Source organism: Saimiri boliviensis, chromosome 3 (genome assembly GCF_048565385.1).
Source record: "Saimiri boliviensis isolate mSaiBol1 chromosome 3, mSaiBol1.pri, whole genome shotgun sequence".
Taxonomy (NCBI): domain Eukaryota; kingdom Metazoa; phylum Chordata; class Mammalia; order Primates; family Cebidae; genus Saimiri; species Saimiri boliviensis.
In genome coordinates this window covers 50,958,081-50,983,158 of record NC_133451.1, presented here as the reverse complement: position 1 = coordinate 50,983,158, position 25,078 = coordinate 50,958,081, and the positions used below count along the sequence as shown (strand labels likewise).

Genomic DNA, 25,078 nt, shown 5'->3' with positions numbered 1-25,078 from the left:
TTTGTGTGCACATCTATTTAAACATGTGTGTGTGTGTGTCTGTATATATGTATGTGTATTAGTATGTATGTACGTGTACACACAGGATACAGGCATGTATTTTCTAGCTCTGTACACTCAACAGACAGGAGGCAAAGACATCGGTAACAGCGAGCTCAGTAACCTTGCACCTAGATCTTGGGTTCTAATACCATTCTCCACTAAAAAGCTCCTCTGAAAAATGGCCAGTTACAGGACTGGGCAGAGCAGGTGCATGATGAACCTGCAACATCTTGTTGTACTAGAGAGTGAGGAGCAAAAACAAATGGGGGCATGCCACAAAGACACAGGACACAGCTTGGAGAGGCTCCCGCTGGCCTAACCTGGGATAATTTAACCAACAAAATAGTTAAATAATTGTAAAGCACTGAAAAAAGAAATCCATGAGTGTATACTGATAGTAAAAACACAAACAGGAGAGGAAGGAGAGCTCTCTTGCTGGCAGTAGAATGCCAAGGTTCACTGGTGAATATGCAGGAAGTACTAGAATTAAAAGCTGTCTCATTTTGCAAGCATCAAGGAAAGATTCAGATTATGCAAGAATCATCAATTGACACAAAATCTTAGGAGAAATTTTGAAGAGGAAGAGGGTATTTGTATTGTTTTTACGTATATCCTTACAGATTAGATATTAGTTGCAAGGGAAGACAAAGACAACACAGATAAAAAAATCTTGACTGGGTTACCAAAATTAATGTCACCAATAAGGGATAAATGGACGCCATGTGCTTCCAGATGAGACACTCTTGGAGAGACACAGTATCAGCTATGCGGTTTTCTAGTCAGGAATGCCCACCTCAATCTAACCATGAGAAAACATCAGATAAATGAAAAATGGGGAACAGACCAATCCTGGAATGGGAGGAGGGGGGATACACTGTATTCTCCCAAAAATGTTGGATGTCAGAGAACATTTTTTAAAAGGCAACGGACATATTTCAGATTAAAAGACTAAAAAGATAATAAATAACTAAATGCAATACTTGACCTCGACTGAAGGGAAAAACACTGATATAAAGGACATTATCGGGGAGTCAGGGCAAGGGGAGGAAGAGCATGGAATGCATGTGGGCCTTAAAACCCAGACGACTGGTTGATGGGTGCAGCCAACCACCATGGCACATGTATAGCTATGTAACAAACCTGTACGTTCTGCACATGTATCCCAGAACTTAAAGTGAATGTGTGTGTGTGTGTGTGTGTGTGTGTGTGTGTGTGTATTTATAAATAAAATGGTAAAATCTATAAAATTAAATAAAGCTATGAAAGAAAAGAAGGAAGATGTAGAAATAAAGATATATAATTTAACAGTTGAGGCAAAATATTTATAATAAAAAAGACTGTTACATCCACTTAAATTACATGAAACTGAAATCACAAGTCAAATATTTAATAAATTTTATGTACTTTCAAAAAGAAAAAAGAACATTAGGTCATTAGAAATCAAAATATGGATGACAGATTCAAATACTGTTTCAATACATAAAATACATTTTGTGTGTCTATGTGTACATTATATAGCTTATAAATTATGCATGTATATGTACATACTATAGAAAGGTATTTAAACAGTATGTATACACATTTATAATTTAGATAGAAATGCTAAATCAAATGGGATAAAATGTTAACAGGTGAATATAGGCAAAAAGTATGTAAGTCTTCTTTGCAATATTTTATTTTTGCTGTGTTGTAAATTTAAAATTATTTCTACAAAATGTTTAAAAATTGTAAAATAATTAGCTGGGCGTGGTGGCGCATGCCTGTAATCCCAGCTACTCAGGAGGCTGAGGCAGGAGAATTGCCTGAACCCAGGAAGCGGAGGTTGCAGTGAGCCAAGATCGTGACATTGCATTCCAGCCTGGGTAACAAGAGCGAAACTCCGTCTCAAAAAAAAAAAAAAAAAATTGTAAAATAATGGGTCAGTGGCGGTAGCTTACACCTGTAATCCCAGCACTTTCGGAGGCTGAGTCGGGAGGATCACTTGAGGTCATGAGTTTGAGACCAGGCTGACTCACATGGTGAAACCCCATCTCTACCAAAACATACAAAAAGCAGCCTGGCATGATGGCGCATGCCTGTAGTTCCAGCTACTTGGGAGGTTGAGGCGGGAAAACTGCCTGAGCTAGGGAAGCAGAGGTTGCAGTGCGCTGAGATCACACCACTGCACCCCAGCCTGGGTGACAGAGTGAGACCATCTCAAAATAAATAAATAATAAAATTTTAAAAATAAATATGAAGTGAAAGGATGGGCCAGGCACACATACCTATAATATCAGTACATCAGGAGGGTGAGGTGGAAGTATAGCTTGAGCCCAGGAGTTCATGATCAGCCTGGGCAACACAGCCAGACCCTGCCACTACAAAAAAACAAAAAATTTAGCTGGGTATGGTGGCATGAGCCTATGGTCCCTGCTACTCAGGAGGCTGAGGTGGAAGGATCACTTGAGCCCAGGAGTTCTAGGCTGCAGTGAGCTGTGGTCATGCCAATGCACTTCAACGTGAGTGACAGAGCAAGACCTTGTCTCTAAAAAAAAATAAGTAATATATAATTGAATAAAAAATAGCCCTATCATAACTCATTCAGAGCTCTAGTTCTTTTTTAAAAACATTTAAATTTATCATATATTTAAATTTGTAATAATTTGTAATAAGTCATAGAGTTAACACTCAGACTTAATAGAAGAAATTTCCAGTATCTTTTAAAATTCAATTATATTAAATGTATATTTTTATTGCAGATAGACATGATGGGGTAATATACCTATATATATATATTTTTAAGCTCATCAAGTGAAGCAGTGGGAGTGGATAAGGAAGAAATAAATCTGTAATTGGTTTGTGATCAATTAGTTGCAAACACCATTGCACTTGGACCAGCTTTATAATAAATTTTGAAGCAAAAATTTATAATCATTAGAGTAAAATTCAGTAAGAAAAATAGCCGGGCGCGGTGACTCAAGCCTGTAATCCCAGCACTTTGGGAGGCCGAGGCGGGTGGATCACGAGGTCGAGAGATCGAGACCATCCTGGTCAACATGGTGAAACCCCGTCTCTACTAAAAGTGCAAAAAATTAGCTGGGCATGGTGGCACGTGCCTGTAATCCCAGCTACTCAGGAGGCTGAGGCAGGAGAATTGCCTGAGCCCAGGAGGCGGAGGTTGTGGTGAGCCGAGATCGCGCCATTGCACTCCAGCCTGGGTAACAAGGGCGAAACTCCATCTCAAAAAAAAAAAAAAAAGAAAAATAAATAAAAATATAAATTGTAGGAGGAAAAATGTAAATTTCTAACTGTTAAAAAAGTATATTCACATTGGTTTTAAAGGAATGATGGTGATAATGGGTATCAAATTGTGCTAATGGTATTTAGAGTCACTGGGTGTATTTTTAAACCACCCTAACAGTTTTTTGCTTTTTGTTTTTTTGAGACAGAGCCTTGCTCTGTTGCCCAGGCTAGAGTGCAGTGGCGCGATCTCAGCTCACCACAACCTCCACCTCCCGGGTTCAAGCAATTCTGCCTCAGCCACCTGAGTTGCTGGGATTACAGGCGCGAGCTACCTTGCCCGGCTAATTTTTGTATTTTCAGTAGATGCAGGGTTCTACCATGTTGGTCAGGCTGGTCTCAAACTCCTGATCTTGCGATCCGCCCATCTCAGCCTCCCCAAGTGCTGGGATTACAGGCATGAGCCACTGCGCCTGGCCCTAACTGTCTTACTTTACACAATATAACAGAAACTATATCTTTGCAATGCCTTAAATTTAAGATGAAAAATTTCAGACAACTTCTATGAGAGAGCAGGTATAAAATTATTTTAAAGAATACACAAGGAGGGCCGGGCGCGGCGGTTCAAGCCTGTAATCCCAGCACTTTGGGAGGCCGAGGTGGGTGGATCACGAGGTCAAGAGATTGAGACCATCCTGTTCAACATGGTGAAACCCTGTCTCTACTAAAAATACAAAAAATTAGCTGGGCATGGTGGCACGTGCCTGTAATCCCAGCTACTCAGGAGGCTGAGGCAGGAGAATTGCCTGAACCCAGATGGCGGAGGCTGCGGTGAGCCGAGATCACGCCATTGCACTCCAGCCTGGGTAACAAGAGTGAAACTCCGCCTCAAAAAAAAAAAAAAAATACACAAGAAAAGGTTTGAAGATCACAAATATGGTGTAAACCAAATTCCCATATGACTAGGTCAATAACTCCATGCCACATACCACGCTTCTTTAATTCAGTGAACTCATGAGGGGGAAAAGCACACTCACCTGACAAGCACGTCATTAGTCCCAAGGCAAGCATCGCACCAGCCAGAACGGTCAGGCGGTTATAGCGCATTGCCATGATGGCTGCTATAAAAAATGTCTTATCACCCAATTCAGATACAATGATAACTGATATGGCAGCGACAAATGCATGTATAAATCCCAAATTAGTTTGGGCAGCAGGATCTTCCTTATTGGTATGAACTGGAGCTGCTGGTGTAAATGCTTTCTGAAAAAAAAAACAAAAATCAGTTACTTCTTAAAATCATTATTTAAAATTATTTTGCATGTAAGATTTATTTTTTTTGAAAATTTTCTTGTCATATTCATTACACTTATTTACTGTCTAATCACTCTGAAAGCCACTGGTAATGACAGTAACCTCTGACAATGTTTGCTACAATTTGAGTATCCATTATCTGAAATGCCTGGGACCAGAAGTATTTGCAATTTTGGATTTTTTTAGATTTTGTAATATTTACATCATAGTTGGGCATCCCTAATCCAGAAATCGAAAATGCTCGAATGAGCATTTCATTTGAGCATCATGTCAGTGCTCAAAGGGTTTGATTTTGGAGCACTTTAGATTTTAGATTGAGAATACTGAACATGTATAATACAGATTTATATACAATTCTCCAAAACAATTTTAAGAACAAAGTACACCTATGCATTTTTTTTTTTTTTTTTTTTTTTTTTGAGACAGAGTCCCACTCTGTCACTCAGGCTGGATTGCAGTGGTGCAATCTTGGCTCACTGCAACCTCCACCTCCCCAGTTCAAGCGATTCTCCTGCCTGAGCCTCCCAAGTAGCTGGAATTACAGGCATGCACTACCACACCCAGCTAATTTTTATATTTTTAGTAGAGACAGGATTTCTCACCATGCTGGCCAGGCTGGTCTCAAACTCCTGGCCTCAAGTGTGCCTCAGCCTCCCAAAGTGCTGGGATTACAGGTGTGACCCACCACATCTGGCCAAAATTACCTTATTTGTTAGGAATTTGTGATTTGAGATTTAGTTCTTAGCTATGTCTCATTCAAATTTTTATTAGTAACTTGCGTGAAAGACCCAGGTATGTTCATCGAACATTTGAATGATAAAAAACTAAGAAAAATTTCATTAACACTATAAAGGACAGAGTAAGACCCACAAACCTCAACAGGACATAGAGAGTTGGTTCTAGCTAGGACAAGTTTAATACAGCTGTTTACATGGATGGTCCTATGCTGAAGTCTAAAAATATCTTAGAAGGTAAAGTGGCCTAATGAAAAAGACAAACCAGAGTCTTAGCTGGCATTACATTGAAAATGTTAACAAAGCTCCAAAAAACCAGTAAGCTCTTTGTTTTAAGGAGTTAGTGACAAGTCTAACGTTATTCTATGTTGCTCAGACCTTTCACAAAGTTCTACATACAGTTCTAAAGCACCGCACTACCCTCTGAAGATCAGCAGAGATGTCAAAGACTCTAAAACCAGAGATGGCAAGTTACTGAAGCCAAAACCCAGCTTATAAGAGCAAAACAATGTTTTTTACATTTTTTTTTTTTGAGATGGAGTTTTTTGCTCTTGTTACCCAGGCTGGAGTGCAATGGCGCGATCTCGGCTCACCGCAACCTCCACCTCCTGGGTTCAGGCAATTCTGCCTCAGCCTCCTGAGTAGCTGGGATTACAGGCACACGCCACCATGCCCAGCTAATTTTTTGTATTTTTTAGTAGAGACGGGGTTTCACCATGTTGACCAGGACGGTCGTGATCTCTCGACCTCGTGATCCACCCGCCTCGGCCTCCCAAAGTGCTGGGATTACAGGCTTGAGCCACCACGCCCAGCCTGTTTTTTACATTTTTAAGAGGTTACAAGAAAGAAGAAGAAAGAGGAAGAAAGGGAAGGCTGGTGGGAGGCAGGAGGAGGGAGGAAAGCAATGGAAGATTATACATCAGAGATTGGTAGCCTGCAAATACGTGGTCTAAAATATTTACTATCTGACAACTATAAAAAGTTTGCTGACTTGGCTCTAAAACAATCCCATGAGGGACCAGGAAGGACAGGGTATCATATTCCAATAATTGGAAAAGTTTACACGTTAGCCTATCCAATCTATATGGTACTAACAGGCAGAACTAAAAAGTTACAGGTGGCAGGTTTTAGCTTAACAGAGAGAAGAGATTTCTATCTCCAAAGAGAGACCTGAAGTTGGAATGGACTGCTAGAGGAGCTGGTAAATACCCTTCTCTCTCAACGTCTGAGTTCCAGGAAGGGAACCACCATTCCCAGGAAATGGGCTAGACAAGCAGTTCTCAACCAGGGCAATTTTGTCTCCCAGGGGACATCTGACAATGTTTGGAGACATTTTTGGTTGTCACAACCAAATGGGAATTACTGACATCTAGTGGGTAGGGGCCAGATACGCTGCTAAACATCCTACAATGCACAGGATAGCCCTTCCACAACCAAGAATTATGTATCCAAATCGTCAACAGTTCCCAGACTGAGAAGCCCCACACTAGATAAACCACTTCCAAAGGTCTCTTCCAATCCTAATAGCTTATTTTTCATTTTTAAAGCTTCTCAATCTCTAGAAACCTAAGAGATATAGAAAAAGAAACCCAAAAACAGTCGTTTTGGCAGGGTAAAAACAGATTACAAAGGTCCTAGTCAGATAGAAGAATAAAATCATAAATTCTTACAGTGTGCATGTCAAGAAGAATAAAATCATCAATTCTTACAGTGTGCATGTCATTCCTTAACACATAACATAAACCTGATTCCAAAATTCCACAGTAAAGATCAAAAAAATTTAAGCATTTCCATTAAGACTAGACCTCTGGGCTAAATACTGGAGAAATTTAATAAAATGGAAAGTATTTGCTGCCTTGACAGCTAGCTCTTAATGAATTAAGTTTAATTAATTAAGCAAGTATCATTTTTAGGGCTGCCAGTTTTCTCTCCACTACTATTTTGGTTCCATCTGTGTTGATGCTCCTTTAAAAATGAGCTTCCTGCAGTGAGCTATGATGGCACCACTGCACTCCAGCTTGGTGACGAAGCAAGACCCCCTGTCAAAACAACTTCCTTTCTCTTCCATAAGAATCCTAAAAAAAAAAAAGGCATTTCAAATTTCAGCTTGGTCTCTCTAGCACATTTTCCTCCTGAATATACTATTTTTTTTTTTTTTTTTTTTTGAGACGGAGTTTCGCCCTTGTTACCCAGGCTGGAGTGCAATGGCGCGATCTCGGCTCACCGCAACCTCCGCCTCCTGGGCTCAGGCAATTCTCCTGCCTCAGCCTCCTGAGTAGCTGGGATTACAGGCACGTGCCACCATGCCCAGCTAATTTTTTGCACTTTTAGTAGAGACGGGGTTTCACCATGTTGACCAGGATGGTCTCGATCTCTCGACCTCGTGATCCACCCGCCTCGGCCTCCCAAAGTGCTGGGATTACAGGCTTGAGCCACCGCGCCCGGCCTGAATATACTTTTTAAAGGTTATTGTAAATTTTCAGGATCTAAAATCCCAGAGAACTTTTAGAAATAAACATACACCATTTATGATCACTTAGCTCTAAGCTCAAACACAAAATGTTTACTTTTTAAGTCAAACACAATAGTGATCAAAGCTACACACTTTTTTTTTTTTTTGAGACAGAGTCTCACTCTTGCTGGGCGATCTCAGCTCACTGCAAACCCCACCTTCCCGGTTCAAGCAATTCTCTGGCCTCAGCCTTCTGAGTAGCTAGGACTACAGGCGAGTGCCACCACACCCAGCTAACGTTTGTATTTTTTTTTTTTTGAGACGGAGTTTCGCTGGTTACCCAGGCTGGAGTGCAATGGCGCAATCTCGGCTCACGACAACCTCCGCCTCCTGGGTTCAGGCAATTCTCCTGCCTCAGCCTCCCGAGTAGCTGGGATTACAGGCACGCGCCACCATGCCCAGCTAACTTTTTGTATTTTTAGTAGAGATGGGGTTTCACCTTGTTGACCAGGATGGTCTCGATCTCTTGACCTCGTGATCCACCCACCTCGGCCTCCCAAAGTGCTGGGATTACAGGCTTAAGCCACCGCACCCGGCCCTAACGTTTGTATTTTTAGTAGAGACAGGGTTTCACCATGTTGGCCAGAATGGTCTCAATTTCCTGACCTCATGATTCATCCACCTCGACCTCTCAAAGTGCAGGGATTACAGGCATGAGCCACCATGCCCGGCCAGTCTCATGGCTTTATAATTCCCAGCCATGAAACCTTAGCCACATTATTTAATCTGTTGCTCTATGAAATGTAGGGATAAAATGAAATTTGCTTTAAGAGTACAGACATGCACCACATGATGACATTTTGATCAAGTTGGGCCGAAAATACAGGAGTAGTCCCATAAGATTATAGTACCGCCGGGCGCGGTGGCTCAAGCCTGTAATCCCAGCACTTTGGGAGGCCGAGGCGGGTGGATCACGAGGTCGAGAGATCGAGACCATCCTGGTCAACATGGTGAAACCCCGTCTCTACTAAAAATACAAAAAATTAGCTGGGCATGGTGGCGTGTGTCTGTAATCCCAGCTACTCAGGAGGCTGAGGCAGGAGAATTGCCTGAACCCAGGAGGCGGAGGTTGCGGTGAGCCGAGATCGCGCCATTGCACTCCAGCCTGGGTAACAAGAGCGAAACTCCGTCTCAAAAAAAAAATAAAAAAATAAAAAAAATAAAAAAGATTATAGTACCATATGTTTTACTGTACCTTTTCTATGTTTAGATATATTTATATATATTATGTTACAAATGCCTACAGTATTCAATACAAAAACACACGGTACAGGTTTGTAGTCCAGGATCCATAGCTATGCCATTTAGCCTACATGTATGGCAGGTTATATATCTAGGTTTGTGTGAGTGATTACACTCTAGGACATCTGCACAACAATGAAATTGCCTGACAATGCATTTCTCGGAATACATCCCCATCATTAAGCGATGTATGACTGCAAAACAAAACAAATCTTTTTGAAAACTACGTATTCTTAAAATCTTCCCATACACAAATCACAAAAAAAAAAAAAAACTTAAAGCTTGTTACACACTAAGCCATTCCTGGGTGGCCAAAATCACACAACCAACCACGGTGATAAGAAAAGCATCAGAGTACTGTGATAACAGAAGATTTCTTTCAATTAAAACATTAATAGAATCAGAAAGTGATTCATTACCATTCACAGCTAATGTGAAAGGACCATCTCTTTTTCATAATTCACCTTCACAGGGACACAGTGAAGTGGTTAAGTGTATAGGCTCTGGAATCAGAATGCCTGGGTTCACAGCCGAGGCATTATCAGTCACGGCATGACGTTCGGCCAGTTAAGTGTATTTCCCTATGAGTCAATTAATCTGTAACATAAGGGCTACCTATATTGAAAAGGGTTGCTGTGAGGATTAAATGAATTAAATGAATAAAGCCCTTTAGGACAGTGCTCACTACACAGTAAGTGCACAATTTAAAGTTAGTTTTTGTAGTGCCACAAAATGTTACTTCACTGTTTTAAGAAATGTAATGGTCTTTGCATACCATATACTTGATTCTGGTAACTGTCCAACACTTCTCACTGAAGCACACACCAGTTCCCCAAATGCACCTGCTACTCTATTCTGAAGGATAAGCCAGAGCAGATTCTAACAAAAAATCATGCAGCCACAAAGGTGGGCCACATAATACAATTTTACATTTTCTGTTGCCATATATTTAAAAGTAAACTAGGTAAAAATTTTAATAACATTTTACCTAATCCAATATATCAAAAATGCTACTATTTAAATTATAAGCAATATTTTCTAAATTACTGAGGCAATTTTAACATTCTTTTCTTCGTACTAAGTCCTCAGACCCTGGTATTTACTCACTGCACACCTCAACTCTGGACTAGCCACATATCAAGTGCTCATACCCACAGTACTCACGGCTTCAGTACTGGGCAATGCAGCTCGAGAGCATGCCAGGCTTTTGCTAACCACAAGCCTTCGGCCACACAGTCCTATTTCCCTTCCTGCCTCCTTCTCACTATCCCTCTCTTCATCCAGATTCCTCAAGGTCTGACTCAAGTAGAACCTCTTGAGCAAGGCCAATCCCAGCAACTCCAGCTCTTAATGATCCTGCCCCACTACAATAAAACTGAATGCAAACTGTGGGCAATGAATATGAGAGGCCTATTACAGAAAAAAGTTCAAGATAGGAACACTCAAGGAATTGACCTTTTTGGATTACAAATACGTTAAAGAAGCAAAATAACTAAATGTCAGCAGGTACAGTGGCTCGTGGCTGTAATTCCAGCACTTATGGGTGGAGCCCTTGACCCCAGGAGTTCAAAACCAGTCTGAGCAACAAAGTGAGACCCTATCTCTACAAAAAATACAAAATTAGCTGGGTGTGGTGGCACACACCTATAGTTCCCAGCTATTTAGGAGGCTGTGACATGAGAGGATCGCTTGAGCCCAGGAGGTGGAAGCTGCAGTGAACAGAGATCACATTACTGCACTCCAGCCTGGGCAACAGAGTGAGACGCTGCCTCAAAACAAAGAGAAAGAAAAAACAACTAAATATCCATTGACAGAAAACTGGTTAAATAAACGGTAGATCCATATAATGGAATACTATGGAGCTAAAAGAATAAGAATGTTCTATATACTAATATGAAAAATCATTAAGATATTTTGAAGTTAAGAAAAAATACATACTAAGTATTGTATATGTGGAGTGTGTAAGGATCATAAATACACACCAAGTTTCAAGAAACAAGTTAAGGATGGATGTTTCCAGAGAAAGAACCAGAATGACCAGAACAGGGGTTGGCAAACTTTCTCTAGAATAGAACAAAAGGAAAAGAGACATAACTTCTCACTCTAAATTCTTCTGTATCTTCTGGAATTTTTAACTTGCACGCCAATATAGACACATGCTATGCACCATTTCAAAAATCTCTTGACCCAATCTTATGCCAGCTATGGAGGATCAATTTCTTGCAGGCTGTGACTGGCTTCGGGCAGGTCCAACCACAAAGCACTGCTCTGTACTTACTCATTCACTACCTGGAAGTGTGGGGAGTTAATACCTATGGAGCAACCTCTCACCAATATGGAAGCTGGTTCTAAGATTCATTTCATAAAGCTCCTTGGAAGTTTCAGTATAATTCAGTACTAGTCACTCATGGAGTGGCTAACCTAAAAAATGCATCACCTCTTTTCTGCACTGACAATGTGAAAGAATACAGGCATGTTCTGAGAACAGGGAATAAACCATCAGAAGAACGGTTGGGGCAAGAGGAGAAAGATAAACTGGGCCTGAAATTCTTTATGTTTGCAGACAAGCTCAAAGACAAGAGGGAAGTCTTTTCATATTTTTGTGTTAAGACATAAACACGGGCCGGGCGCGGTGGCTCAAGCCTGTAATCCCAGCACTTTGGGAGGCCGAGGCGGGTGGATCACGAGGTCAAGAGATCGAAACCATCCTGGTCAACATGGTGAAACCCCGTCTCTACTAAAAATACAAAAAATTAGCTGGGCATGGTGGCGTGTGCCTGTAATCCCAGCTACGCAGGAGGCTGAGGCAGGAGAATTGCCTGAACCCAGGAGGCGGAGGTTGCGGTGAGCCGAGATCGCGCCATTGCACTCCAGCCTGGGTAACAAGAGCGAAACTCCGTCTCAAAAAAAAAAAAAAAAAAGACATAAACACGATCAAGGAACTATAACCAATTATCAGGGCAGAGAGTGGAGAGTACCAGCCACTGGATCAATCAGGAGGTGAGCTGCATGAAATCCGTGTTAAGGACAAATAAGGAAAAAATTCTGCACACGATGGAAAGAAAAATCACTAGACCTTTAAAAAGGTAGGTTGGTGCGGGGTGGGAATCAAGGGCGGTGGTGAGGTTTCTTGACTGGTTGACTAGCAGAAATACTAGTCCTCTTAAAATGCTAGTATTTAATACTCTTAAAAGGTATGTGAGAGGAGGAATAAAAACAAGGGATTTGGTTTCAGACACATTTCCAGTTGAGATGATAAAAAGCATTTCAAATGAAGGTTTGGAAGAGGTTATCAGAAACAGATCACCAGAGTTTAGCCTAGGACAGCCTCAAGGTATGTAGCCTCAAGGCTGACAGCCTCAATGTCCTCAATAGGCTCCTGGAAACTGCAACTTCAAGTGAAATGATGTAAAAGAAAACCAACTTTCTTTTCTCATCAATGTTGTAATGAAACAACACTGAATTAAAATGACATTATTTGATGTCATTTCACTTTAAGTTACAGTTTCCAAGAACCTGTTAATGACATTAAGTAAGGACTTACTGTATCTGGTTGCTGGCAGCCCAAATTTATCAGGGAGAGCTTTGCAGGTAGATGAGATTTCCAACAGATAAAGCAAAGAGATCAAGTTCCAAATAGTGTGCCTTAGAGAATGTCTTTATTTAAAGAAGGTGGAGAGAGGGAAAAAAAGGAAAAAAAAAAAAAGAAACAAATTCTTAGATTCTTAGAGCCAGGAAGCAAGTAAAGCATCACAGACAGTCAGGTTAGGGTGAGCTACTAACTAGATGCCAGATATTTTCAGACATACTGTTGCATTTGATACTCAAAAAAACTTAAGAGCTGTTTTAAGTTTCAATACAAGAAACTGAGGTCAAATGAGCTTCATTATTTTGCCAAGTTCATACAGCTGAGATGGATTCTTAAAAAGCAGGGAATTGGCCGGGCGCGGTGGCTCAAGCCTGTAATCCCAGCACTTTGGGAGGCTGAGGCGGGTGGATCACGAGGTCAAGAGGTCAAGACCATCCTGGTCAACATGGTGAAACCCCGTCTCTACTAAAAATACAAAAAAAATTAGCTGGGCATGGTGGCATGTGCCTGTAATCCCAGCTACTCAGGAGGCTGAGGCAGGAGAATTGCCTGAACCCAGGAGGCGGAGGTTGCGGTGAGCCGAGATTGCGCCATTGCACTCCAGCCTGGGTAACAAGAGCGAAGCGAAACTCCGTCTCAAAAAAAAAAAAAAAGCAGGGAATTAACAGTGTCAAATGACAACGAAAGATCCCTAGATTTAGCAATTTGCTAAATTACAGGTATCTTTCAAAAACGGAATTTGTGGTGGCTCATTGCTATAACCCCAGCGCTTTGGGAGGCCAAGGCAGGAGAATTGCTTGAGGCCAAGAGTTCGAGGCCAACATGGGCAACATACTGAGACCTCATCTCTACAAAAAAATAAATAAAATAAATAAAATTAGCCAGGTGTGGTGGCAAGCACCTGTAGTCCCAGCTCCTTGGGAGGCTGAGGTGGGAGGATCACTTGAGCCCACGAATTCGAGGTTGCAGTGAGCTGAATGTGCCACCTAACTCCAGTCTGGGCAACACAGCAAGACCCTGTCTTTAAAATTAAAAAAAAAAAAAAAAAAAAAGAATTTCAAGAAAAAGGCAGGGACTAAAGCCAGACAACAATAGACTAAAGCAAAGTGAAAAAGCAGCAAATCCCCTAGTTAGAAGTTTCATTTATAAAACTGAAGAAACTAATATGGCTGGGCACAGTGGCTCATGCTGTAATCCCAGCACTTTGGGAGACCAAGGTGGGCAGATCACCTGAGGACAGGAATTCAAGAGCAGCATGGCAAACATGATGAAACCCCGTCTCTACTAAAAATACAAAACCAAAAAAATCAGCTGGGCATGGTGGCACACACCTGTAGTCCTAGCTACTCAGGAAGCTGAGGTTGCAGTAAGCCAAGATTGTGCCACTGCACTCCAGCCTGAAAAAAAAAAAAAAATGAAACTAATAGACAAGTAAGAATGAATGACTTTTTTTTTTCTTTCCTAAAATAGGAGAAACATATGAACATGTGTAAGCAGATATAAAGGAAGCAATGGGAAGGGAGACAATAAAGGCATTGAGGAGCTTAGAAGAGAACAGGAACATGGAAAGAGAGAGGAGGTTCGCAAAGGATGAATTTTGTCCTAAACATGAAAAAGGTAAAAGGTATGGGCACAAAGACATATACTTAGATGCATACAGGATTAGATGCAGTGTGTAATTCTAATTTTGATATTTCACTATTCAGTTATACAGTGTTATACCATGGTAAGTAATGAGATTAATTAGTGTTTTGGTACAAATACCACTGTTTCAGTATTTTAATAATGTCTAAAACACACCTTATTTACATCTTGAGAGCAGGAATAACAACTTAGAATTTTTTTAAAAAAACTTGCTTAACAAAATACTCTTTTCTACAAATTTTAAAATTGTAAAAAAAAAAGAAAAAAGAAAAAAACGCCCTCATTTAGAAAGTATTCTTTCATACTTTCATGATCCTCAAGAGAAGGAAGAAAATCAAAGAAAAAATAATTCCTATTTTAATTCTAGAGTTCAAATGAACACAAATGTGACTGTATTGAAATTGATACAGATACCTGCATCGGAATCTCCATCTATACATGATGAAACTAGAGAAGATGAAGATGCTTTCTTTGAAACAAAATCTACAGCTTGCTACCAAGAAAAAGACTGATGCCCCTGCAAAAAAACAAAAACAAAGTTGCTCAATAAATTATCAAACAAGAGGTGAGATTACCTGAAGACAAAGGAGTCAGAAGAAAATGGTTACAATTTCCTCAGAACTGTCTCCTGGGCTCTACTAATCTTAAATTAAAAAAAGCTTTTTTAGGCCGGGCGCGGTGGCTCACGCCTATAATCCCAGCACTTTGGGAGGCTGAGGCAGGTGGATCACAAGGTCAAGAGTTAGAAACCATCTTGGTCAACAAGGTGAAATCCCATGTCTATTAAAAATACAAAAATTAGCCGGGAGTGGTGGTGCACGCCTGTAGTCCCAGCTACTCGGGAGGCTGAGGCAGAATTGCTTGAACCCAGGAGGCGGAGGTTGCAGTGAGCCGAGATCGTGCCATTCACTCCAGCCTGGGTAACAACAGCGAAACTCCATCTCCAAAAAAAAAAAAAAAGCTTTTTTAAAAGTTGTAAAAATGTGCACAAAAATATATATGCACTCAGACTGGGAGAGGTGGCTCATGCCTGTAATCCCAGCAATTTGGGAGGCACAGTGAGTGGGTGGATCACTTGACATTAGGAGCTTGAGACCAGCCTGGCTAAGATGGCAAAACCCCATCTCTACTAAAAATACAAAAATTAGCTAGGCATGGTGGCATGCCCCTGTAGTCCCAGCTACTCCAGAGGCTGAGTTATGAGAATTGCATGAACCCAGGAGATGGAGGTTGCAGTGGTTGAGATCGCACCACTGCACTCTAGCCTGGGCAACTGAGACTCTCGTCTCAAAAAAAAAAAAAAAAATTATTTCTATTTAACAACTATTGCTATAAAATTGTATTTTTGGTTTAATGCTTATTTTAATCAATGTCGTTTTTTTTCTTTGAGACAGAGTCTCACTCTGTCACCCAGGCTGGAGTGCAGTGGCACTATCTTGGCTGATTGCAAGCTCTGCCACGTGGGTTCAAGCGATTCTCCTGCCTCAGCCTTCCGAGTAGCTGGGATTACAGGTGGGCACCACTGTGCCCAGCTAATTTTTGTAGTTTTCAGTAGACACGGGTGTCACCATCTTGGCCAGGCTGCTCTTGAACTCCCAACCTTGTGATCTATCAGCCTTGGCCTCCCAAAGTGCTGGGATTACAGACATGAGCCAGCATGCCCGGCTGAATGTTATTGTTTTGTAATGTATTTTTGCACCTGAAATTTATTAAATGTGTTTAGCTTCATTAATTTTGTTTTGTTTTTGAGACAGAGTTTTGCTCTTGTTGCCCAGGGTATAGTGCAGTGGCACGATCTAGGCTCACTACAACCTCCACTTCTGAAGGTTCAAGCAATTCTCTGCCTCAGCCTCTGGAGTACCTAGGATTACAGGCGGGTGCCACCATGCCCAGCTAATTTTTTTGTATTTTTAGTAGAGATGGGGTTTCATCACGTTGGCCAGCCTTGTCTAGAACTCCTGATCTCAGCTGATCCACCTGCCTTGGCTTCTCAAAGTGCTGGGATTACAGGTGTGAGCCACCTTGCCCAGCCATATATATAACTTTTTAAGTCAGTGTCTCACTCTGTCACCTAGGCTGGAGAGCAGTGGCATGATTTCTGCTCACTGAAACCTCTGCCTCCTGGGTTCAAGTGATTCTCCTGCCTCAGCCTCCAGAGTAGCTGGGACTACAGGCATCAGCCACCACACCCAGCTAATTTTTGTACTTTTAGTAGAGACAGGGTTTTACCATGTTGGCAAAGATGGTCTGGATCTCTTGACCTCGTGACCCACCTACCTTGGCCTCCCAAAGTGCTGGGATTACAGGTGTGAGCCACCATGCCCAGCCTTCACTGATATTTTTAAATGAATTTTTTTGATGACAGAATACGACTAAATAAATTCAGTATTAATATAATTACCTTCTGAGAAGGTAATATGAGCAAGCGTCATTATAACTGATGTCCTCAATCTTAGCTGTAAAGAGGCTAGAATTAGGAGGCGGGACTGGGTAGAGCAGGACTGCAACTTAATGAAAATAGAAAGAAGTTTAAAATACTGTGGAAGGTGCTCTCACAGCTGAAACATAATAAAAAAATGAAATATCAAAAACAGTAAAGTAAAAATATGAGAACCAGAACGTTCACTGAGTCAGGTAACGATTTTGTGGCTTTATTAAGAGTGCTATGTAACCACAGTCATTCTTCTTTGGACTTCCAGAATATTTAGTAAAGTATACGTGACTTTTATTAAATCTGTCTCATCTCCTCAACTAAAGGGACTTATGTTTCTTTTGTTACATACTCTGCCCAGGGAAGGAATAAGAAAAAAATGTATTAAGTCAGTCACTAGAAACATAAACTACAGAAAAGACGGATCCAATAATAAACAAAACTTTTTATTTTGGGTTTGTAAATTGGCAGTTAATCATGACTGTAAGTTCTTATCACTTAGCAACTTTTTTTTTAGCCTGATTATAAAGAAAAACACATACTCAATGTAGAATGCCCTGTTAGAAGCTCAGTCACCTTGCTTTTAGCACCCTATAAGATACAGCTAGGTTTTTATAACGTACCTTCCACTTGATGCCTACCAACTGAGAGGAGCTGCTCCTCCCTTCCATTTTCAGAAGCCCACTCTCATACGGTGGCACAAAAAAGGTTAAACTTTAATATCCTACCCTCTCAAAAGATCTACTGCATGTAGCTGCAAAGCAAATCTGTTTAAACTTAAATATTCAGCAATGCTCAACTCTTGCTTATGTGGCTGTTAAATGTGCTTTGATCATTTCTTACCTACATCAGGTGCACAAAAAGCAAATGATATTTATATTACATAGCTTAGAAAACATGTCAAAGAAAAATCTTTCAGCATAGTGATAAGTACTGTAGATAGAAGAAGAGTTACATATAAATATAATTAAAGGGAGGCTGAGGCAGGAGAATTGCTTGAACCCAGGAGGCGGAGGTTGCGGTGAGCCGAGATCGCGCCATTGCACTCCAGCCTGGGTAACAAGAGCGAAACTCCGTCTCAAAAATAAATAAATAAAAAATAAAAAATATATATAATTAAAACAAGACAAGACCAGACAGGATGGCTCATGCCCATAATCCCACCACTTTGGCAGGCCAAGAGGGGAGAATCCCTTGAGCCTGGGAGTTTGAGAATAGGCTGGGCAGCATAGTGAGACCCTGCCTCTTTAAAAAAAAAAAAAAAAAAAAAGGGAGAAAAATAAGACAATCATATTCTACTATAATACAAAATTAGAATAAATAAACAAATGCCTAACTAAAATGAATCACCAAGAATATATGAAAATATTAAAGGGAAAAATCATATTATATTATACCTGCCCTTCCATTCACACTCCCAGTTTTAAAGACAAAGATCCCTTTCCAGCTACTCAGAAGGCTGAGGCAGAAGGATGGCCTAAGTCCAGGAGCTGGAGGCTGCAATGAGCTGCTATAAGCTTTAAGAAGACCCTGTCTCTATTTTTTTTATTTTTATTATTTTTTTATTTTTTATTTTTTTTCTGAGACGGAGTTTCGCTCTTGTTACCCAGGCTGGAGTGCAATGGCGCGATCTCGGCTCACCGCAACCTCCGCCTCCTGGGTTCAGGCAATTCTCCTGCCTCAGCCTCCTGAGTAGCTCGGATTACAGGCACGTGCCACCATGCCCAGCTAATTTTTTGTATTTTTAGTAGAGACGGGGTTTCACCATATTGACCAGGATGGTCTCGATCTCTTGACCTCGTGATCCACCCGCCTCGGCCTCCCAAAGTGCTGGGATTACAGGCTTGAGCCACCGCGCCCGGCCAGACCCTGTCTCTATTAAAAAAAAAAAAAAAAAATTAAATAAAAATTTAAAACACAAGAATTCTTAAGACCACTTGAATATGTTCACCGGACACCGTTTGTACCACTGTGACCTTTATTTTACATGGCTAGATTTTTCCTAGCTTCTTTGTGTGTGTGTGTGTGTGTGTGTGTGTGTGTGACAGAGTTTCACTCTTGTTACCCAAGCTGGAGTGCAATGGCACGATCTCGGCTCACCGCAACCTCCGCCTCCTGGGTTCAGGCAATTCTCCTGCCTCAGCCTCCTGAGTGGCTGGGATTACAGGCACGTGCCACCATGCCCAGCTAATTTTTTGTATTTTTAGTGGAGACGGGGTTTCACCATGTTGACCAGGATGGTCTCGATCTCTTGACCTCGTGATCCATCCGTCTTGGCCTCCCAAAGTGCTGGGATTACAGGCTTGAACCACCGCGCCCGGCCTTCCTAGCTTCTTAAAAAGGGTATTAGTAGCTCTATATCTACCATTATTTCTATCTTAAAAAAATCCCAGTGACTAAAACTTCAATGAAATACCTGCAAAATTACATATTCATAATCTCTCACACAATTAACTTAATCCAAAATAGTTACTCTTTTAAAATAAACATGATGCTGGGGTAAATGACAAGGCTAAAAGATGAAAGCTAAGAATTAAATTCATGAATCAGCATTTCAGTTCAATTTCTGAAGTGGACACATCAATGCGGATCAGCTGAGCCGAGGAGCAACAAGCAGGACACTGTGAATGGCAGTACCACACCTAAGCCCGTGACTTTGCTCCCCACAAGTGGACTCAAGACTGGCTTCACATGTTAAATGACACACTTCTTGTACACCTCTGACATCACTGCATTTTATATCTCTGTTATCATGGAATATTTATTACTCATAAGTTCCAGTGCTTCTGATCTTTTCTCTTTTTAAAAAAAATCTTTACAAAAGTCCCAGAATTAACTACATAGCTAAAACTAAGTTGTCTAAACCAACACCAATCCAATAATGGTTACAATCACACTATATCCAGTAGATGATAAAAGCCTAGTTTTCTTAATTCCATCTAGTGGATCCCTTAGAAACTAAAAGAAAAAAAAAAAAAAAAGGTTGAATAGATACTATTAAAAACAGGTTTTTTTTTTTTCCTGGTTGAGTTTATTCTACAGCCAGTTTTTTCATAAAGGTATTTAATAGCTGATTTAAACCTGGCATGCAAATACTTCAACCTAGTCTTAGAAAATTACTTAATAAATGCCAAGAACAGGCAAGCTCTTCTGGAATAGACAGATGAGGAAGCCAGAGTCTCAAGACACCCAAAAGTTAGTTGGAGCAGATAAAACATGTACACAACTTGTAAGAATCCCAAGCAGCAAGATGTGTGTGTAAATTATGTCACAATACACACTATAAAGCTCCCCGAAAAAGGCAAAAGAGAAAGCTAGGCTCAAGATCAAAGAACTACACCAACATACAATCCAATAAACCATTAAAATTCATTCATGAATTCAGTAAGTCATAAAAGTAAGACACAATGAATGCTAATAAAACCCTGGTAAGGCACCGAAGTCCACATTTTAATTCTGGTTCTGCTGAAAACTGGCTTCTAGAACTCTGATATTAACCATTTTTCCTTCCAAATCTAGGTTTCTCCGTCCACAAATGGGAAATGGCACCTCCTCTACCTGCTTAACCGGCTGTTGTGAGGATGAAATCGACTCACAGAATCTTCACTTCCCATTAACTTTAACTCCCAGCTGCCTTCCCATACCAGAATCTCCTCATAGGTAGTTATTCAACTTCTTCTGAGTACTTCCAGTAAGAGGAACTTCATTATTTCTCAATATTGATTACTACATCTGGGACACCACTGATTCTTAGAAATATCCTTGCCTAGTGAAACAAAGTTCACCCTCTCAGAAATTTCTATCATTTGGTCTCACACAGAAAAACAACAGAAAACTGGAAAAGCCTAAGAAAGTAGCATGTAATGAAAACATAAAACATGAAGAAAATGTGCCGGCATTACAGCTCACCGGCACTTAGGAGGCTGAGGCGGGAGAAGTGCTTGAGCCCAGGAGTTTGACATCAGACTGGGCAACGTAGTGAGACCTCCTCTCTACAAAAAAATAAACAAAAATTGGCCAGGTGCGGTGGCTCACACCTGTAATCCCAGCACTTTGGGAGGCGGAGATGAGCGGATCACGAGGTCAAGAGATCCAGACCATCCTTGTCAGCATGGTAAAACCCAGACTCTACTAAAAATACAAAAATCAGCTGTGTGTGGTGGCGAGAGCCTGTAGTCCCAGCTACTCAGGAGTCTGAGGCAGGAGAATCGCCTGAACCCGGGAGGCAAAAGTTGCAGTGAGCCGAGATCGCGCCACTGCATGCCAGCCTGGCGACAGAGCGAGACTCCATCTCAAAAAAAAACAAAACAAACAAAAAAAACCAGCCAGGCGTGTTAGCACACGCTGCCGTCTCAGCTACTCAGGAGTCTGAGATGGGAGGATCTATTAGATGCTGCAATGAGCCAAGATGGCGCCACGGCACTCCAGCCTGGGCGATGGAGGAGACCCTGTCTCAACAACCACCACCAAAAAAAAAAAAAAAAAAAAAGGAAAAAGGAGAAAGGAAAGGAAAGGAAACGAAAATTAAAAGTCAGAGATAAATCACTCCTAACCAAGAAATTTCAGGGAAGACTTCCCAAAGAGTAGGTATCTGCTGGTTCTCAAAGATGGGAAGACTTCATCCTTGGCTTCAAGCTCTAGGTCTTCTTTTTTCTCTTTCTTTGAAAAGGTCAAGCCGTGGGTAAAAAGTGTGGAGGTGAGCTGGAGCCAAATCAGGAGAAACATCACTGTGAGCATCACTCTCCTAAAAAGACTGGACTGAAAGCAGTAGAGGCAACTCACCGAAGACTTCTGACAAGATGGCCGAATTCATTAAGAGTAGTTACGTGGAGATGGGCAGGATGTGGCCTGAGTGGGGGTGGGGGTTTGAGTGCCACACTGGCTGGGATTCAGGGAGCAGATACTGGAAATGATGAGAGAGCCCAGGACTGGGAAAGGGGAGAAATGTTAAGACTCTGCCAAGTGCCTAAGGGCTGATTCTATTAACAGATCAAAAAGTTACAGTATCTATTCGGTGAAAGACAAAATTCGGGACTCTGGTTTACTCTTAAGTGCAGTTTCGGCATCCCACAACGCTGCAGCACTCTGTACTGCTGGAGACTCATTCCTCGGCGTTCCTTAAGGCTACTTCCTGCTAACCAAAGGACGCTTTAAAAAAGTGAGTCATGGTTCCTAATCCATATTTATTTGGCAAAAAGCACGGGCAGTGCCAGGGTTGAATTTGGGTAAGCAGTTTGGGATAAGCTATTTAAACAATGAAATGGCCGATGTGATGATCCTCAGGGAATACAAAAAGCCTTCCAGCAGCCATCCGTTAAAAACTTTCTGCTAGGGATGAGTCTTTCCAGCTACTCTAAGCCACATCTGATCAGTATCAGCCGCCCGTGTCTGAGCAGCATCTTGGTCCTCCGGAGATCAAGGTTTACAGAGGGCTCCTGTTGGACTCTCCCTCTCCTTTTCCCTAAAGGAGCCGGCAAGACCAGGCCTCACCGGAGAAGACCGCGGCCGACCTCCCTCCAACCCGAGCGCAGGGGTCGGGCTCCCCTCCCCCAGCCGGGACAGGGAGAGGGCGGCGCTCTCGGAGGCCTGGAGCCCGGTACCCTGCGCAGCCTGCCCCGCAGCCTCGCCCACCGCATCCCCGGCCGCCCCAGCCGCCCCGTCCGGCCCCGCCCGGCCGGCTCACCTCACCCCGGGCCGGCTCGGGACCCTGCACGGCCACCGGCTGCGGCTGCAGCTGCTGGGCAGGCGCCGGCGGGTCTTTGTTCCGGCGGCTAAGGTCTTCATCCGGGCCGGCGCGGACCCCAGCCGGGGCCCACAGCAGCGGAACCAGCACGAGCAGAAGCAGCCTGGGCGCCGAGGCGCGGCCGTTCCCCCGGGCCGCGGCCGCCATCCCCCCTAGCCGGCCGGCCGCGCACGGACGCCGCAGGAGGAAGTGCCGGCGAAGGGAAGCCTCGACCCCGAACACCTTCCGCGGCGTGCCCTCACGCCTCGCCGCCGCCGCTCAGGGGGCAGTCGGCACCATCCGGGAGGTGCGAGCGGCGGGAGTGAGGCGAGGGGCAGGCCCGAGTCCGCAGCCCCAGCTCGGCGCTCGTCCTCTCCGGCGGCGGCCACACTGCAGTCAGCCAACCGCCTCGGCGCGGCCCTGCCCCGACTCCTCCTGGCCCCGACCCTGCCGGCGGCGGCCTCCCATTGGCCCGGCGTCGGCCTCGGCGTCGTGACGTCCTCGGCCAGGTTGAGGTGCGGCGCGCGCCCTCTTCCCATTGGACTCGGCGCTCCCGGCAGGTACCCGGCGCCGCGTGCTCGTCCTCTGCTCGCATCCTCCCCGCGCCGCGCGGCCCCCTTTTTCTCTCTCTTTGCTCCAGAGTCCCAGGACTGTGGGGCCCCTCGCTTCTGCTTCTCCCTGAGACTTCCGCCCTCACGTCCACACCCGCTCTTCCCTGCGCTCAGCCTCTCTCAGAGGTCAAGCGAGTGCGAGCGCCTCTGGTTACGTGGCGCTGGCTCGCGGGAAGCGCCACACCCAGCTCTGTTTCGGTCTCCCCCGCCGAGCCTTGGTGCCACCCTCCACGTGGCCACCGACCGCCAAAAACGTTCCTAGGAGCTCAAAATGCTATTGTTGTTTAAAACTCTGAAATGGGATTTGGAAATAACATTATTATATTTCAAGTCTTGTTTTAAGGTACTTCCTGTAATGACCCCAGACCAAAACCAGCTCACGTTGCCCTCGCCAAGCGTGGCTTTTACGTTTTGGGTGCACCTTGTTTTGTGCTGTACCTTAGACTGACCCCTTAAAAATGCTGGGCTTTTGAAACGGACTGCTTAAGACTTTTGCAGGACGGAGCTTTGGGTAGACAATGCTGGAAGACAGGAAAGAATGGTTAGGCTTGAGAATATTTTTACGTCGTCCCAAAGGAAAAAGTGAGCTACTTAATTACCATAAGTTTAACTGAGACCTAGTCCCTAATAAAAATCAAGTGTTAACCATGTGTCAGACACTAATCTAATGTTACACATATTTGCGGTAAACCTGTGTTCAGTAAAGAGCTAAGGAAGTTTATCACTAACTGAAACAAAAAAGTAATTCACCAAAACAATCTGTGGGAAAGTGGGCAAACCTACTTTGAGTTCACTGAAGATACCGTGCTTGTCACAGGATAATAAAATTTTGGTCCATGTTGTTCTGTCCGTAATTCCCCTTCATTCATTCCTTGTAAACTCCTACTCATACTTCCAGAACCTATTCAGCCCTCCTCTCTCAGAAGTTTAACCCCACACACCTTCCAGTACAGAATTTGCCACTTGTTCTTTCATGTTATAACTTATGCATGCTTCTATTATTGTGTAAGATGCCTCCACACAGTTTGGGGTGTGTTAAAAGAAAAACTTGGCCGGGCGCGGTGGCTCAAGCCTGTAATCCCAGCACTTTGGGAGGCCGAGGCGGGTGGATCACGAGGTCAAGAGATCGAGACCATCCCGGTCAACATAGTGAAACCCCGTCTCTACTAAAAATACAAAAAATTAGCTGGGCATGGTGGCACATGCCTGTAATCCCAGCTACTCAGGAGGCTGAGGCAGGAGAATTGCCTGAACCCAGGAGGCGGAGGTTGCGGTGAGCCGAGATCGCGCCATTGCACTCCAGCCTGGGTAACAAGAGCGAAACTCTGTCTCAAAAAAAAAAAAAAGAAAAAAGAAAAACTTGCCGGGCGCGGTGGCTCAAGCCTGTAATCCCAGCACTTTGGGAGGCCGAGGCGGGTGGATCACAAGGTCAAGAGATCGAGACCATCCTGGTCAACTTGGTGAAACCCCGTCTCTACTAAAAATACAAAACATTAGCTGGGCATGGTGGCGTGTGCCTGTAATCCCAGCTATTCAGGAGGCTGAGGCAGGAGAATTGCCTGAACCCAGGAGGCGGAGGTTGTGGTGAGCCGAGATCGCGCCATTGCACTCCAGCCCAGCTATTCAGGAGGCTGAGGCAGGAGAATTGCCTGAACCCAGGAGGCGGAGGTTGCGGTGAGCCGAGATCGCGCCATTGCACTCCAGCCTGGGTAACAAGAGCGAAACTCCATCTCAAAAAAAAAAAAAAGAAAGAAAAACTTTAGGGAAATTAAACTTAGTTTAATCAAGCGAAAAACCCAAAGAACAATTTGCAAATCAAAAAGACCCCAAACCAAAGTAAGTTCAGGGAGGCTCCAGTCTTGCTGAGTGGTCAAAGAATTATAGACAGAAAAAATAAAGTGACTTACAGAAAACATAAGTGAGGTACAGAAACAGCTAGATTGGTTATAGTTCAGGTTTGCCTTATTTGAACAAGATTTGAACAGTTGGCCACTTGTGATTGGCCAAAACTCTGTGAT

General features: G+C 43.0%; 1 protein-coding gene across 2 annotated transcripts in view; it reads right to left on the bottom strand.

The window, feature by feature from the left end:
* The window catches only part of TMEM165 (transmembrane protein 165), a 34,588-nt gene extending 11,738 nt beyond the window's left edge, over positions 1–22,850 (bottom strand). Inside the window, exons 1-3 of one of the 2 annotated variants that reach the window (XM_074396147.1) lie at positions 22,411–22,848; positions 14,711–14,813; positions 4,299–4,524 (exon numbers count right to left, since the gene is read on the bottom strand). In XM_074396147.1, coding sequence (XP_074252248.1) covers positions 4,299–4,524; positions 14,711–14,728 — 244 coding nt within the window. In that variant the 5' untranslated portion in view covers positions 14,729–14,813; positions 22,411–22,848. Of the gene's footprint in view, positions 1–4,298; positions 4,525–14,710; positions 14,814–22,410 lie in introns of both variants that reach the window. The other variant, XM_039468238.2, reaches the window with a different exon arrangement.
* Between the last annotated feature and the right edge of the window lie 2,228 nt (positions 22,851–25,078).